Source organism: Gossypium hirsutum, chromosome D12, assembly GCF_007990345.1.
Source record: "Gossypium hirsutum isolate 1008001.06 chromosome D12, Gossypium_hirsutum_v2.1, whole genome shotgun sequence".
In the NCBI taxonomy this organism is placed as follows: Eukaryota; Viridiplantae; Streptophyta; class Magnoliopsida; order Malvales; family Malvaceae; genus Gossypium; species Gossypium hirsutum.
The window spans coordinates 13,260,957-13,275,290 of record NC_053448.1 but is presented as its reverse complement, the minus strand read 5'-3'; the positions used below and the strand labels follow the sequence as shown (position 1 = coordinate 13,275,290).

General features: G+C 37.4%; 1 protein-coding gene across 1 annotated transcript; it reads left to right on the top strand.

The window, feature by feature from the left end:
• Positions 1 to 10,620: 10,620 nt before the first annotated feature.
• Positions 10,621 to 11,421, top strand: LOC107941048 (putative methylesterase 6). Its single transcript, XM_016874563.1, has 3 exons — positions 10,621 to 10,626; positions 10,695 to 10,835; positions 11,209 to 11,421. The coding sequence occupies exons 1-3, from the start codon at positions 10,621 to 10,623 to the stop codon at positions 11,419 to 11,421; spliced, it is 360 nt and encodes a 119-aa protein (XP_016730052.1).
• Positions 11,422 to 14,334: the final 2,913 nt, after the last annotated feature.

The following is a 14,334-nucleotide window of genomic DNA, read 5'->3' as shown; positions in this document are numbered from 1 at the left end:
TGGAAGTGCTAACACAGGTGCTTAACACACTGCTTGTTTTAGCTTATCAAAGGCTGCTCGTGCCTCAGTGTCCTATTGCCAGTCAACATTTTTCTTGAACAATACAGTCTAAGGTCTGGTCGTAACCCCATAATTCTTAATAAACCTTCTATAATATTCTGATAACTCAAGGAACCTTCGAAGATCCTTAATAGATTATGGTTGGGCCAATTCAAAACCCCCTCTACCTTGGATGCATCTATAGAGATTGAACCATTTTAAATAATATCACCAAGATACTCTACCTAGGATGAACAAAAACTGCATTTACTCATCTTTACAAATAACTGATTGCTTCTTAGAACTTGTAGAACCTCCTCCAGATGGGACAAGTGTTCATTCTAGCCACTTGAGTACACAAGGATGTCATCAAAGAATACAAGTACTAATTTCTTGAGAAACCTTTTGAACACTACAGTCATTAGTGATTGAAAGTTGGAAGGCATTGGTTAGCCCAAAGGGTATGACGAAGAATTCATAATGCCCTCATGAGTTTTAAAGGTTGTTTTGTGGATATCTTGGTCCCACATCCTAATATGGTGATAAAAAGATCTCAAATATGACTTAGAGAAATGTGTAGCTGCCCTAAGTTCATCTAACAGCTCCTCAATGATAGGAATTGGAAACTAATCCTTGATTGTGAGCTGGTTGAGCTTCTTGTAGTCTATGCATAACCTCTAGCTCCCATCTTTCTTTTTAACCATCACCACTGGTGAAGCAAAAGGATTGGTACTGTCTCTGATGATACTAGCTTGCAACATTTCACCAATAAGCCTCTCAATTTCTGCTTTCTGAAGGGAAGGATATCTGTAAGATCTAACTTTTACCACTTTAGTCTCATCCACTAGTGGAATTATGTGGTCATGCAATCTATAGAGAGGTAACTCCTTTGGCACCTGAAATACATCTTCAAACTTAGATAACAGTTGTTGTTGATCATCTAGAAATAATGGGGAATCCATATGAACTATTGTTTGGGTACTAGAATTCAATAGCATTGGACTTATTACTTTATCTGTCATAACGAAACATGTAGACATTTAAGAACCTGTCATAAGTTGTAAACCCCCAATAGTTATCCCCTGTAAGGTACATGATCTACCTCGATACTCAAACAACATGGTAAGAGTAGCAAAATTCCACATAATCGATCCTAAGAACATGAGCCATTAGATTCCAAGTACCAGATCACACCCCTTAACTGAAAGCACCATGAAATTAGTTTCAAATTGGTATCCCTGAGATTCCCACAACATTGATTTGCATACTCCTTGAGTAGCCAGACTACCACCATCATCAATCATTACTTTCAACTGACAAGATGGTTCGACAGGTAGGTTCAATCTCTTGGTCAGCTTGTGGTCAACGAAGTTGTGAGTGCTTCTTAAGTTAACCAATACGATAACTTTCTGTTAATTAATTTTAGCTACTAAACACATAGTTTTATGCCACTGAGACCCTTTAAGAGCATGTATGGATAAAACTAGTGAAGTTGGTTCAGTTTCTGGATCCACCAATTCCAATTATTCAGGGCATGCTTAGAAAATCTCAAGTGGTTGTGTCGTAGTGTCCATTTCTGATTCTACTAAGGTCTCCACCATAAATTGATATAGTTGGGATTTAATGTATTTATGTCCTATTGTGTACTTAGAAGCACACCAGAAACACACTCCCTTCCTCATTTCTTCCAATTCAGTTTGGGACAAAGACTTGGTGGTAAGAGGTTTAGTCCCCAAGTTAGTTAGAGAGATCTTCTTGGTCTCCATTGGAAATTGAGCAAGAGTATGATCTTTGGAATTGTGAAGGAATGGTTTATAATAACCCCCACTTTTTAATAAATAAGTCTTTTTGTGGGGGTTAGACATAATACCCTCTACTTGCCTAACTATCTAGTAACTTTCCACCAAGGTGTGAGGATTAAATAACCTCAAGTACTGGCCTATCTCTCTTTTCAGATTACTAATGAATATAGTCAAGGCATAGCTCTTAGGTAAATGCAACTGGTTTAGAAGACTTACAAAGATATCATGGTACTGCTCAACCGTTCCCTACTGTTTAAGAGAAACCAACTATTCTATTGGGTCTAGAAATGCTGCAGATCCAAAATACTCCTGAAAACCCTTTGTATAAATATCCCATGTCAAGTGGTGAAACCCACCCTACCTCTGAGAGGAGAAATGGTGCCATTCTAGGGCTTTTCCTTCAAGATGCAGCATCACCACTCGGAGCTTGACGTGGTCAGGGACTGTTTCAACCTCAAAAAATTGTTTAAACTTTGACCACTAGCCCCTAAAGTCGACTTCACGAAAGCAGGGGCAATCAATCTTAAAGATCTTCCCACTGTCTCCAAACTACTATTTCCTTGAAGGTGCACCACAATGTCCCATTTTTGACAATGGGGACACCATAAAGGCTTTTTTTGGAAGGGAAACTAGATGGTTGTCCCCTCAGAATTCCTTTACCTTTGTCTTGAGGTAAGCTAGAGGTAAAAATAGGAGAAGATTGCCCCATGTATTGATCCAAAATGGATTGCAACTCTGAGAGAATCTCCCCTTTCAACTTAGTTTGCATCTCCTTGGAACGAGCATCGAGTTTGGCATCAAGCTGAGAAAACTCCAGTTGCAATTGGCTCATTTCCTTCTGTAAGCGCGTGGTTACTCCCTCGTTGGCCATGAAGATCGCGATGCTCTATTACCTTTGATAGGGAACAAATATTAAGAGAGAAATTCACAAAGAAGTGAGAAGAAACAGAAGTTTAGAGTAGATGAAGAAAAATGTGACTGTATTTTCATAATCGTCCCTTGAGGCATGATTGGTGCTCAAATAGGGAAAAATAACATGCCAAAAAACAGAATGGCAACTGTCAAAACTGCTACGATTAATCCACACCGTTTCATTAATAGACTTAGACCAAAATGATGTGTTTAAGACTCACTCTCTATGATCCGTTTAACTAAAATGAAACGCAACATTTTAAACCACTCAAAACAAAAAAAAATTACAATTTATTAATAGAAACTAACAGAAATTTAAAAGACTGAACCGTTTCCCTCCTGCAACAATTTGTCCCATATCACTAAGCTCTTGTACTAAGCTTGCCAAGTGCTGCAAATCGACAGACTTGAATATCGAGAGGTAAAACCAGGGACTTCACCTAAGCAAACCTAACCTTCATCGAAACTGTTAGACATTGTCCAAAAACGATAGAGGTTTTTAGGTCGTCGAAATGAAGAGATTTGGAGATGAAACAATTATTATCCATATTTCTTTTTTGATGATAAGAATTTGAAAATCCAAACCTATTTTTTTTATAATAATAATCTTGAAGTCATATCTTTTTTACGATAAAAATCTTGAAATCCACAAATTATTTTTTTATTAGAGATAAAATATTTAATTATAATATTAGATGAAGATGAAAAAATACTTAAAATTTGATGAAGATGAAGAATTTGATTTTTTTATTAAAAATATTTAATTATTTCATATATATATTTAAAGTTTATATATTTTTTTATAAAAGAAAATTCACTAAGAGAGCTCTTATATCATCTTTGGATTTTTTTCAAGACTTGTGTAAAAAATTATTCTTAAATTTTTTTTATGTTGGATAAATGTATTCTTGGGTTTTTGGTGTTGAATAAGTGGAGGGAGAAGGAGGGGGAGAGAACATAGGGAAGGGAGAGCTAAAAATAATAATTTTAATTTTAATAAATATCCTTTTAAGTTAAAATGGATTTAAGTAAAATTGTTTAGGGTAAACTATTTAATTGATCATCAATGTTTTGAATATTTTCGTTCTAGTCACCTAAATAAAAATATTTACAATTTTAACATCATTGTTAAAGAAGATTTTGATTTTAGTGAGCCAACCATTTAAGTCTGACCAAATCCCACTATAAAATACCTCTTTTACCAAGTCAAACTTCTTCACCAATAAAAATTTTCTTTCATTGTTCTTTTCTTTTTGTTCATATTTCATCATTTCTTCTTCTTCCTCTTCTTTCCTGAGTCCTGACCAACATTTTCCCCCTCTCTTCTTCTAACACCCGGAAAATTACAAATCCGAGAAAATCCAGAGTTTATTAAAAAAGCTTATTAACACATAAAATTTTCAAATCCCAAAACAAAATACAACCAACAATAACTACATGCTAAATGATAATTATTTTATGAGTTAAATAGGAATAGCAGGCCTGATGGAGATGAGCGCTCTCTTAATTCTCTCAAAAGCAGCTTAGACAATCTGAAGGAGAAGAAATAAAAAAGGGTTCTTCGAGGAAGAACAATGAAAGTAAATTCCACAAACGAACCCCTATAATGGAGGATGTTGAAGATGAAGGTTCAGACGAAATTGGGTCAGACAATGACAGTGACAGTGATAGTCTTAACAGTTTTAATTGTTGAGGACTCCGACACTATCGATTGTAACGATAGCTGTAGCGAGTCGCAAGAACATTCCGATTGCAACGGTGCTCATAACGGACAAGAAGATGTCTCAAGTGACTCAAATGATGAGGTGAACTTCGATATGATTCTCTCTCAACTCAAAAGTAAAAGGAATCATATGTCACTCTACCGGCAACAAACATCGGGGGAGAAACTTTCCAGGGCAACCTTGTGCCAAAACCAAAGAGGTTTTAATAAAACCAACGCCTACAGGTATGAATTTGAATGTTTATGATTTAGACGACCATCGTCATTGTACTTTGCGTAGCGACTGATATCTATATACTGGAGTTTGTATTGTGTCTTACAGGGGATGTACGTTGGAAGCAAGGACATGGGAGGGAATAAGAAAAATGAAATATAACCCAAAATAAAAGAAAATTTTGATTGGGGAAGAAGTTTGACTCGGTCAAAGAAGTATTATATAGTGGATTTGGTGTGCCAAGTCAGACTTCTGCAATGGGTTAAATGACTAAAATAAAAAATCTTTTCATTAAAACTTTTTGACGTCACATCGTATGATTGGCTCGCTTTTTTTAATGTCCATTTAAATTTGGACAAAAACCTTAACATTTGGATTCGGAATGACAACGGAACAAGATAGAGTTGTTCTCGCTCCAACTTCTACCGAAACTTGACCAATCCGCTCAAATCCACCTCGACTCTTAAAAAAAAATCCACCTCGTACCCACAATTTAATAGGAGACTCACTTTGACCTGACCAATCCAAACTTAATTTAATTACTATATTTTTATTTTAAAGTAAATAAAATTATATTTTTTAATTATTTTATTTTTATTTTGAAGCAAATAAGATTTTTTTTGAATTTAGACTTAAAATTTAATATATATATTATTTATTGAAAGCAAAAACTTAATATATATATACATAAAAGGTATTTTGTAAATATCTTAGGGTCGGATAAATTTACCTGAAACCCGACTCTAACTCAATTCAACTATTTTTGTAATTTCACATGACTTAATCGAAAATATCCAACTTCAACTGATCGGGTCAGGTCGAAATCCATTAAATTTGGAGTTTTTTTTATCATCACTATTTTGAATATTTTAAGTACATGAAAAAAAAATTAACCTAGGTAAGTAGAAAAAAAGTATAGTAACCAAATTGAATTAAGCATTTATTTATCATGAATTCAAATGCAGAGAACCTCTCTTTCTTCTTTCGACCAAAAAGGGAAAAAATAAGAGAAAGAGAACTTTCTTCTTTCCTAAATTGAAGTTTATGGATTGAGGCGACATGGACAAGATAAAACTCAAAAAATTGAAAGCCTCCAGGACTCGAGTTTCCTGGTTTAATTCAACCACATATATCTCCAACTTGGATCAATAATCAGCTTTCAACCATGGTTTCGTTCTTGGACTGTCTAGCTTAAGATGCCATTTTTTTCAGCTTCTCTTTTCTACCTTGATTATTGTTGTTTTATGAACCTCCACGAAAGACCTTTCAAGTTCATTATAAATGAACCAAACCCATAACATTAAGCTCCAACAAAAATAATGGCAGAGGCGGAGAACAAGAACCATTTTGTTCTGGTACATGGGGTATGCCATGGTGCTTGGAACTGGTTCAAGCTCAAACCCCAGCCAGGCTGGTCACAATGTTACACTGTAGAAATTGTTCATTCCATAATATCAAAAGCTTACAAACTATTTATAGGCTATAGTCTACCCTTTAAAACAACAAAAAAAAACTGAAAATATTAATATATAATAATAGCACTAATGAATCTTGACCTTTCATTCTCCTAAAAGAAAAAACTACTAATTTAAACCCATTAAAAAACAACATAACTCTTGACCTTTCATATAACATAACTCTATTTCATTTAAGTTTATTCAACAAAACTCCCCTGTAAACTTAAATGCTTCTGCCATCCTTTATGCCGATTAATTTCTTGTAGTTGTCGAAGAGTACCATCAGTAGCGGTTTTGTGAAGATATCCGTGACTTGGTCCCGACTTGCCACATGCACTAATTTCACACTTCCTTCCTTTACATGATCTCGGATGAAATGAAAACGAATGTTAATGTGTTTGCTTCTCTCATTATTCACTGGGTTCTTTGCCAACTCAATCGCTAATTTATTGTTAACTCGTATCTCAATTGCACCGAGTTGTTGTTGCTCCAACTCGCCCAACAAATTTCTGAGCCATATAGCATGACACACACACCAAGATGCTGCCACATATTCAGCTTCACATGTCGATAGTGTCACGATTGGTTGCTTCTTTGAAAGCCAAGCAAATAATGTGTTACCCATAAAGAACACATATTCCGATGTACTTTTCCGATCATCTAAGTCTCCGCACCAATCACTGTCGGAATACCCAATCAACTTGTAATCTTCCATATTTGAATAGAATAACCCGAGTGACACCGTTCCTTGAATGTACCATAGGATTTGCTTTACCGTATTCCAATGTGAATAAACCAGCTCCTCCATGAACCGACTTACAATGCCAACACTTAGCGAAATGTCAGGCCTTGTGCAAGTGAGATAGCGAAGGCTTCCCACCAAACTCCGGTATTTACTTGCGTCAACTCGTTCTCCTCCATCGAATTTTGAGAGTTTTACACCTGGTTCCATTGGTGTTGATACCGAGTTGCAATGTGTCATCTTGTACTTCTTCAAAATTTCCTTTGCATATGCCTCCTGTGACACAAAAATACCTGTCCTTTCTTGTCTAACCTCCAAACCAAGGAAAAATTTCATTAAACCCAAATCTATCATTTCGAATTCCTGTGTCATTTTGCTATTAAAATCTAGTATCATCTCACCATTGTTCCCCATAAAAATGAGGTAATCGACATAAAGAGCAACAAATAACATATTACCTCCATTCTTCTTTACGTAGAGGGCATGTTCATAAGGACATTGTTTGAACCCATTCTCCTTGACGTATGTATCAATACGAGTATTCCATGCCTGCGGTGCTTGTTTCAACCTGTAAAGTGCCTTCTTCAATTTTAGCACCTTCTTCTCCTCTCTATTTTTTATGTACCCGGGTGGTTGTTCGATGTAGACTTCTTCTTCGAGCACAGCATTCAAGAATACCGACTTGACATCCATTTGAAATATCGGCCATTTAAATTGTGCCGCTTGTGCAATGAGCAACCAGATTGTCTCTATTCTTACAACGGTAGCAAATACCTCATCATAATCGATCCCCTCCTTTTGCTTATATCCCTTTGCAACAAGTCACGCCTTGTACCGTTCTAACTCACCTTGAGCATTCATCTTTCTTTTGAACACCCACTTCACACTAATGGGTTGACTTCCTTTCGGTAATTTCGTTAACTCCCATATGTTGTTGCGGTCAATTGCTTTAATCTCCTCATCCATAGCAGCTTGCCACTTCTTGTCTCGCACCGCCTCTTAAAAACTTATATTTTCGAAATCTGTCAAAAGACATACAATATGTACCTCATTTGTTGAATCATACAAATCTTGCAAACTTCGCATTTTTGGTTGTTGTGGTTCATCTTCATCATCGGTAATTTCAGGATTTGTAGGTATGATTGTTAGTGTAGCGATTGATGATCCTCCATCTTTGATGATAACCTCCGTTGAGTTATTCCAATCCCACTCGCTTGCTTCATTAAATCATACATCATAACTTACCACAACCTTCTTAGTTATCGGGTCGAGTAGCTTTATCCTTTTATTTTCTCATCATACCCAATAAAAATAAACCTTTTGCTTTTGTCTTCGAGCTTCGTTCTTCATTGATCCGATACATGTGCATAGGTCTCACTACCGAATACTTTGAGATGAGAAACTGATGGTTTTTGTCCGCTCCAAGCCTATTGTGGTGTTTGATCATCCAACTTCACATGTGGACATCGATTTTGCACATAGATGGCACACTACACTGCTTCCGCCCAAAATTCTTTCGACATCTTCTTGCTCTTGAGCATTGATCGAACCATGTCGAGAATAGTCCGGTTCTTCCTCTCGGCCACACCATTTTGTTGGGGAAAGTACGGTGCGGTTAGCAATCGTCTTATGCCTTGCTCCTCACAATACTCCATGAAAGCCGTCGAAGTATACCCGCCACCTCTATCAGAACGTACAGATTTGATGTGTCTACCAGTTGCTTTTTCCACCATCACTTTGAACCTTTTGAACACCTCGAATGCCTCGGATTTTTCTTTAAGAAAATAAACCCATGCTTTTCGTGAGAAATCATCGATAAAAGAAATGAAATACCTTTTACCACTAAAAGATTCAGGGGTGATTGGTCCACATATGTCGGTATTAATCAATTCGAGAAGTTGCTTAGCCCGATATTCTACCTTCTTTTGAAATGAAATTCTCGCATGCTTGCCAAGCACACATTCTTCACAAAATTTTCCCTCATAATCCATATCTGGTAGCCCATACACCATGTTCTTCTTCACCAACTCGTTTAGACCACCATAATGTAGATGGCCAAAACGGAGATGCTACAGTGACGCCTTGTCTTCAACATCGACTCGCAAACATTTTCCTCGAACGCTTTTCAAATTTAACTTGAACATGCGATTTCTCTCCATTTCAACTAGAGCGACCAAACACCCTTCCTTATCTTTCAAGTGTAACACACGATCTTTCATAAATATTGAATAACCTTTCAAAATGTTGCTCTTGAGGTCTGGTACGTAATACACATCTTGGATTGACCCAACTAACCCATCCTGTTGTAAATAACAAACGGTACCTTGGTCTTTTACCTCAACCTTCGACGCATTTCCAAATGTCACATGTCCCGTTTCAACCTTTTGCATTTGTTTGAATAGGTGCTTGAGCCGGCACATATGGTTGCTTGCACTCGTGTCAAGGTACCACACCATGTTGTTGTTGGTGTTGACTTCGTTGTGTGCCATCAAGAGAAAACCTTCTTTTGCCTCATCATTTTCCGTTGTTAGGTTGGCTGTCTCTTCCACCTTTTTTGAGACGCGACATTCTTTCGCGAAATGTCTCGCTTTACTACAATTGTAACACTTATCAGAGTTACAATCCTTCGCATAGTGACCATATTTGCCACACTTCTAGCACTCGGTATTGGAATAATTCGACCATCCGCCTCTTCCATGACCACGTCTTCTTCCACGCCAATTTTGTTGGTTTGAATGCTCCTTCTCCTCATAATTCCCTTCTTGACCTCGGTCTTTTCCACCACGACCATTTCCTCGATCTCCACGACCTCCTCTTTCTTCTTCTTCTTATGTTGTTTATGTACCTTGAGAGAACCGGTGAGTTCATCGACTGTGAGCGTTGCTAGATCCTTTGACTCTTCTATGGCACATACGACATTTTCGAAACTGTCAGTTAATGATCTCAAAATCTTCTCTACAACTCGTGCATCGGTTAACGTTTCTCCGTTTTGGTTGAGTTGGTTCACCACGGTTTGAACACGCGTGATGTAGTCGGAGACATCTTCTGATTCCTTCATCTTCATGCCTTCCAGCTCGCCACGAAGAGTTTGAAGGTGGACTTGTTTAACTCGGTCGGCTTCTTTGTATACCTATGCTAAAATGTCCCACGCTTCTTTTGAAGTTGTTGTACTTGCAATCTTCTCAAAGCCCGACTCGTCAATAGCTCGGAATAACATGTACAATGTCACCTTATATTTCGATCGCATTTCTTTCAACGCCTTGTTTTGAGTCGTCGTATATCCCGCAGTAGTTGTCAGTTCTACAAAACCTTCTTGGACCACCTCCCAACCATCTTGAGACTCGAGTAGAGCTTTCATTTGGATGCTCCAATTCTCATAGTTCACTTTTGTTAGTCGAGGCAATGGCACATTACTAGTCACACTCTCCATAGCTCAGATACCAAATTGTAGAAATTGTTCATTCCATAATATCAAAAGCTTACAAACTATTTATAGGCTATAGTCTACCCTTTAAAACAATAAAAAAACTAAAAATATTAATATATAATAATAGCACCAATGACTCTTGACCTTTCATTCTCCTAAAAGAAAAAAACTACTAATTTAAACCCATTAAAAAACAAGATAACTCTTGACCTTTCATAACTTTTGACATTTCATATAACATAACTCTATTTCATTTAAGTTTATTCAACACACACTGCTCGACCTTGCAGTATCTGGCGTAAACATGAAGGTAATCCATGATGTTCGTACATTTGAGGAATACAGTAGACAATTGTTGACATTTTTGGCATCGAACAGGCCATTGTTGTTGGGCACGACTTAGGAGGCCTTAATTTGGCCCTCGCTATGGATTTGTTCCCTTACAAGATCTCAGTTGGTGTTTTCTTATCAGCTTTCATGCCAGATACTATACACCAACCATTGTATCTCTTGGATAAGGTCCTTATAATCTTGTTAGGATTTTGAAGTATCTAGCGGGAGGCTCACAGTAGACTTACCTGTAGGATTTTGAAATAGTAACAATTGGCAGCCCAGAAGAGACTTTCACGATAACAATAACGGGTCCAAATTTCTTGAAATCCAGGCTCTATCAGGTATCTCCTATTGAGGTAAACACCGTCTCTCTGTGTATTTTATTTTTAGATATTTCCTTTGCAAGTGAAAGATTGTTGGGTTTTTTTTAAGAACCTAGAACTGGCGAAAACATTGGTGAGGCTAGGATCATTGTTTCATCAAGATCTGTCAAAGGCAAAGAAGTTGTCGGATGAAGGGTATGGATCAGTGACAAGGGTTTTTTTTTGTTTGCGATAAGGATCAAGCCATGAGCATCGAACTCCAGCGCTGGATGATTAACAACAATCCCCCTAAAGCTGTGTTGGAGATCAAAGGTGCTGAGCATATGCCAATGTTCTTTAAAACTAAACAACTTTGTGACGTTCTGATGAGGGAAAAAGAATTCGAAATAGAAGGATTGAAGAAGAGAACGGATACAGAGAAAAGAGAGAAAAGGAATCAGAGAAGTTGAGGAAGAAAAAATGTGTTGTATATTCTCAACTGCTTCATCCCTTTTTGATTGGTCATTAAAAGGGGTAAGTAATGGACAGGAATTGACAACCTGGCAACCAACAGAAGTAGGCTCAATCCGTACTGTTTCACTTAAACGATCACTTACCCTAAATGACCCATTTTGAGTACTAATCTAGTTTACCCCTTACTTACATGCATCGTTTCATTAAAACACTCAAGCACAAAACACAACGTTTTGTTACAATAACTAAAAATAACATAAATGCAAAACATTTTATTGTTGCCACTAATTACTCTATATCAAGTAGTTCCCTCTTGAACAAGATCCTTGTCCACAAGGATCAAACATTGGATATTTCTACTGGAATTCAATCAAACTTTCCCAAGTTAAGTCTTCAAGAAAAGTGTTGGCCTATTCCACTAACACCTTAGTAGCTGCCTGGTTCCCTTTTTTAACCATTATTCTATCTAGTATTCGAACTAGTTTCTTGACAAAAGTGCCATCAGAATTTGTAGGAGGTAATGTGGTAGAATTAAGAGCTGAGCCAATATGTTTCTTAAGATGAGACATGTGAAAAGTGGAGTGAATACGAGCATCAGTTGGTAAAGTCAGTTTGTATACAACCTTTCCCTCTTGGCTGCCACTAGATAAGGCCCAAAATAGTAATGTGAGAGCTTTTGATTACCCCTATTCCTAATAGAGTGTTGTCTGTAGGGTTGGAGCTTCAAATAAACCAAGTCCCGTACTTGAAACTCTTTTTCAGATCTCCTTTTATCTGTCATCTGCTTCATTCTCTCATGTGCCCTCTTTAAATGGAACATTAACATACTTCTAGCTGCTTCTCTCTACTATAAATCTTGATCTACAGTTGCAACTTAGAAGGATCCAGCCAGATAGGGTATGTGATGAAGGGGTTCCTGACCATATAGTGCCTCATATGAGGTAGTTTGTATGGCAGAATGGTAAGTGGTATTATACCACCATTCAGCTAGGGGCAACCATAGGATCCAATCAGAATGCCTCTCCTCTGACATGTACCTCAAGTACCCTTTTAAGCACCTATTTAGGACCTCAGTCTGACCATCAATTTAGGGGTGATAAGCAGTAGAGAGATGAAGCTTGACCCCTATCTGTTTGAACAAGGCTTGCCAAAAGGAATTGATGAACACCTTGTCCCTATTAGAAACGATGCATTATGGAACTCCATGAAGCTTATAAATTTGATATAAGTACTATTGAACAACAGTTAGAGTAGTAAAAGGGTGAGATAGGGCTAAAAATGGCCATATTTAATGAGTTTGTCTATCACTACAAGGATGGTGTCTTTCCCTTTTGACATTGGTAGTCCATCAATAGAATCTAATCTAACAGCTGCCCATGCACGATCAGGAATGGGGAAGGGTTGTAATAAGCCTAGAGAAGTTGAGGTATCATACTTACATCTTTGACAGATAGAACATTCCCTCACCTACTATTTCATATTTTTTGAAAGGCCCTTCCAATATAAAAGCCCTGAGGGTCTATGCCTTGTTGCATGTACTCATGAGTGTCCCCTACAGCACCACCATGAAATAAATCAAAAAAATTCTTCATCAATTTGAGATAATTACCAACTACTACATTCCCTTTTCTTCTCAAAATTTTACCATCCTAAGAATACTTGGGATGGACTTGAGGCTTCTGTTAAAGGTCAAGACATATCTGTTGCAAAGTAGGATCAATTAAATAAGAATCAAGGATTTGTTCCCATAGCTCAGACCAAGAGACCCTTCTAATACATTGTAGCAATTGGCTTTCATGTGAGTGGTCTCTTTTGGACAATGCATCAGCATCTTTGCCACCCATTTCTGCTGATAAAGTGTGATGGTCTATCTGTTAGAGAGAAATCACATGATTTGGTGGTTAGTCTTAATGTGAAAGTGTCTACCAACCAAGTAAGAGTGTCACTTTTTAACAACTAGCAACACTGCTAGCATCTTCTTGTCATAAATGGAAAAGGCTTGATGTCTGACCCCTAAACCCTTATTGAAAAAAGCAATAGGCCTCCCCTTCTGTTGTAAAACTGCTCCAAATCCTTGACCACGAGCATCAGTCTCTACATAAAATTCCTTCTTGAAATCTAGAAGAATCAGTACTAGTGCTTGGGTAATTGTTGTTTTGAGCTATTCAAAAGCTTTTTGTGCACTGTTAGACTAATTCCAAGCCACCTCCTTTGATAGGACTGTTAAGGGCTTGGCTAATACCCCATATTGTCTTATAAATCCCCTTTAGTATCCTAATAGTCCCAAGAATCCCCTCAAGTCCTTAGCTGATTTAGGTGTGGGCCAATAAGGACCTTTTCAAACTTTGTTGGATCCAAAAGGACTGACCCTCCAAAAATTATATGCCCTAAATATTCCACATGAGTAGTACCAAAACTACATTTCCCTTTCTTAGCATATAACTGATGGTGCCTTAAAATGCTCAAGACTTACCTCAAATGCCATAAGTGTTCTGACCAACCAACTGAATACACTAAAATATCATCAAAAAATACTAACACTAGCTCTCTCAACAAGTGTTTGAAAATACCATTCATTAAGGATTGAAAGCTTAAGTGTGCATTGGTCAGGCCAAATGACATGACTAGAAACTCATAGTGGCCCTTATGAGTCTTAAATGCTATCTTGTGGATGTCACCTTCCCACATCCTGATTTGGTGGTAACCAGACCTCAAGTCCAACTTTAAAAAATAAACAGCTTGCCCCAACTCATCGAGAAGCTCGTAAATCACTAGTATTGGAAATTTTTCCTCAGTAGTCAATTGATTAAGCTGCTTGTAAACCACACATAACCTTCAACTGCCATATTTCTTTTTCACCATGAAAATTGGTGATGCAAAAAGACTGTTACTATCCCTCACTATCTCAG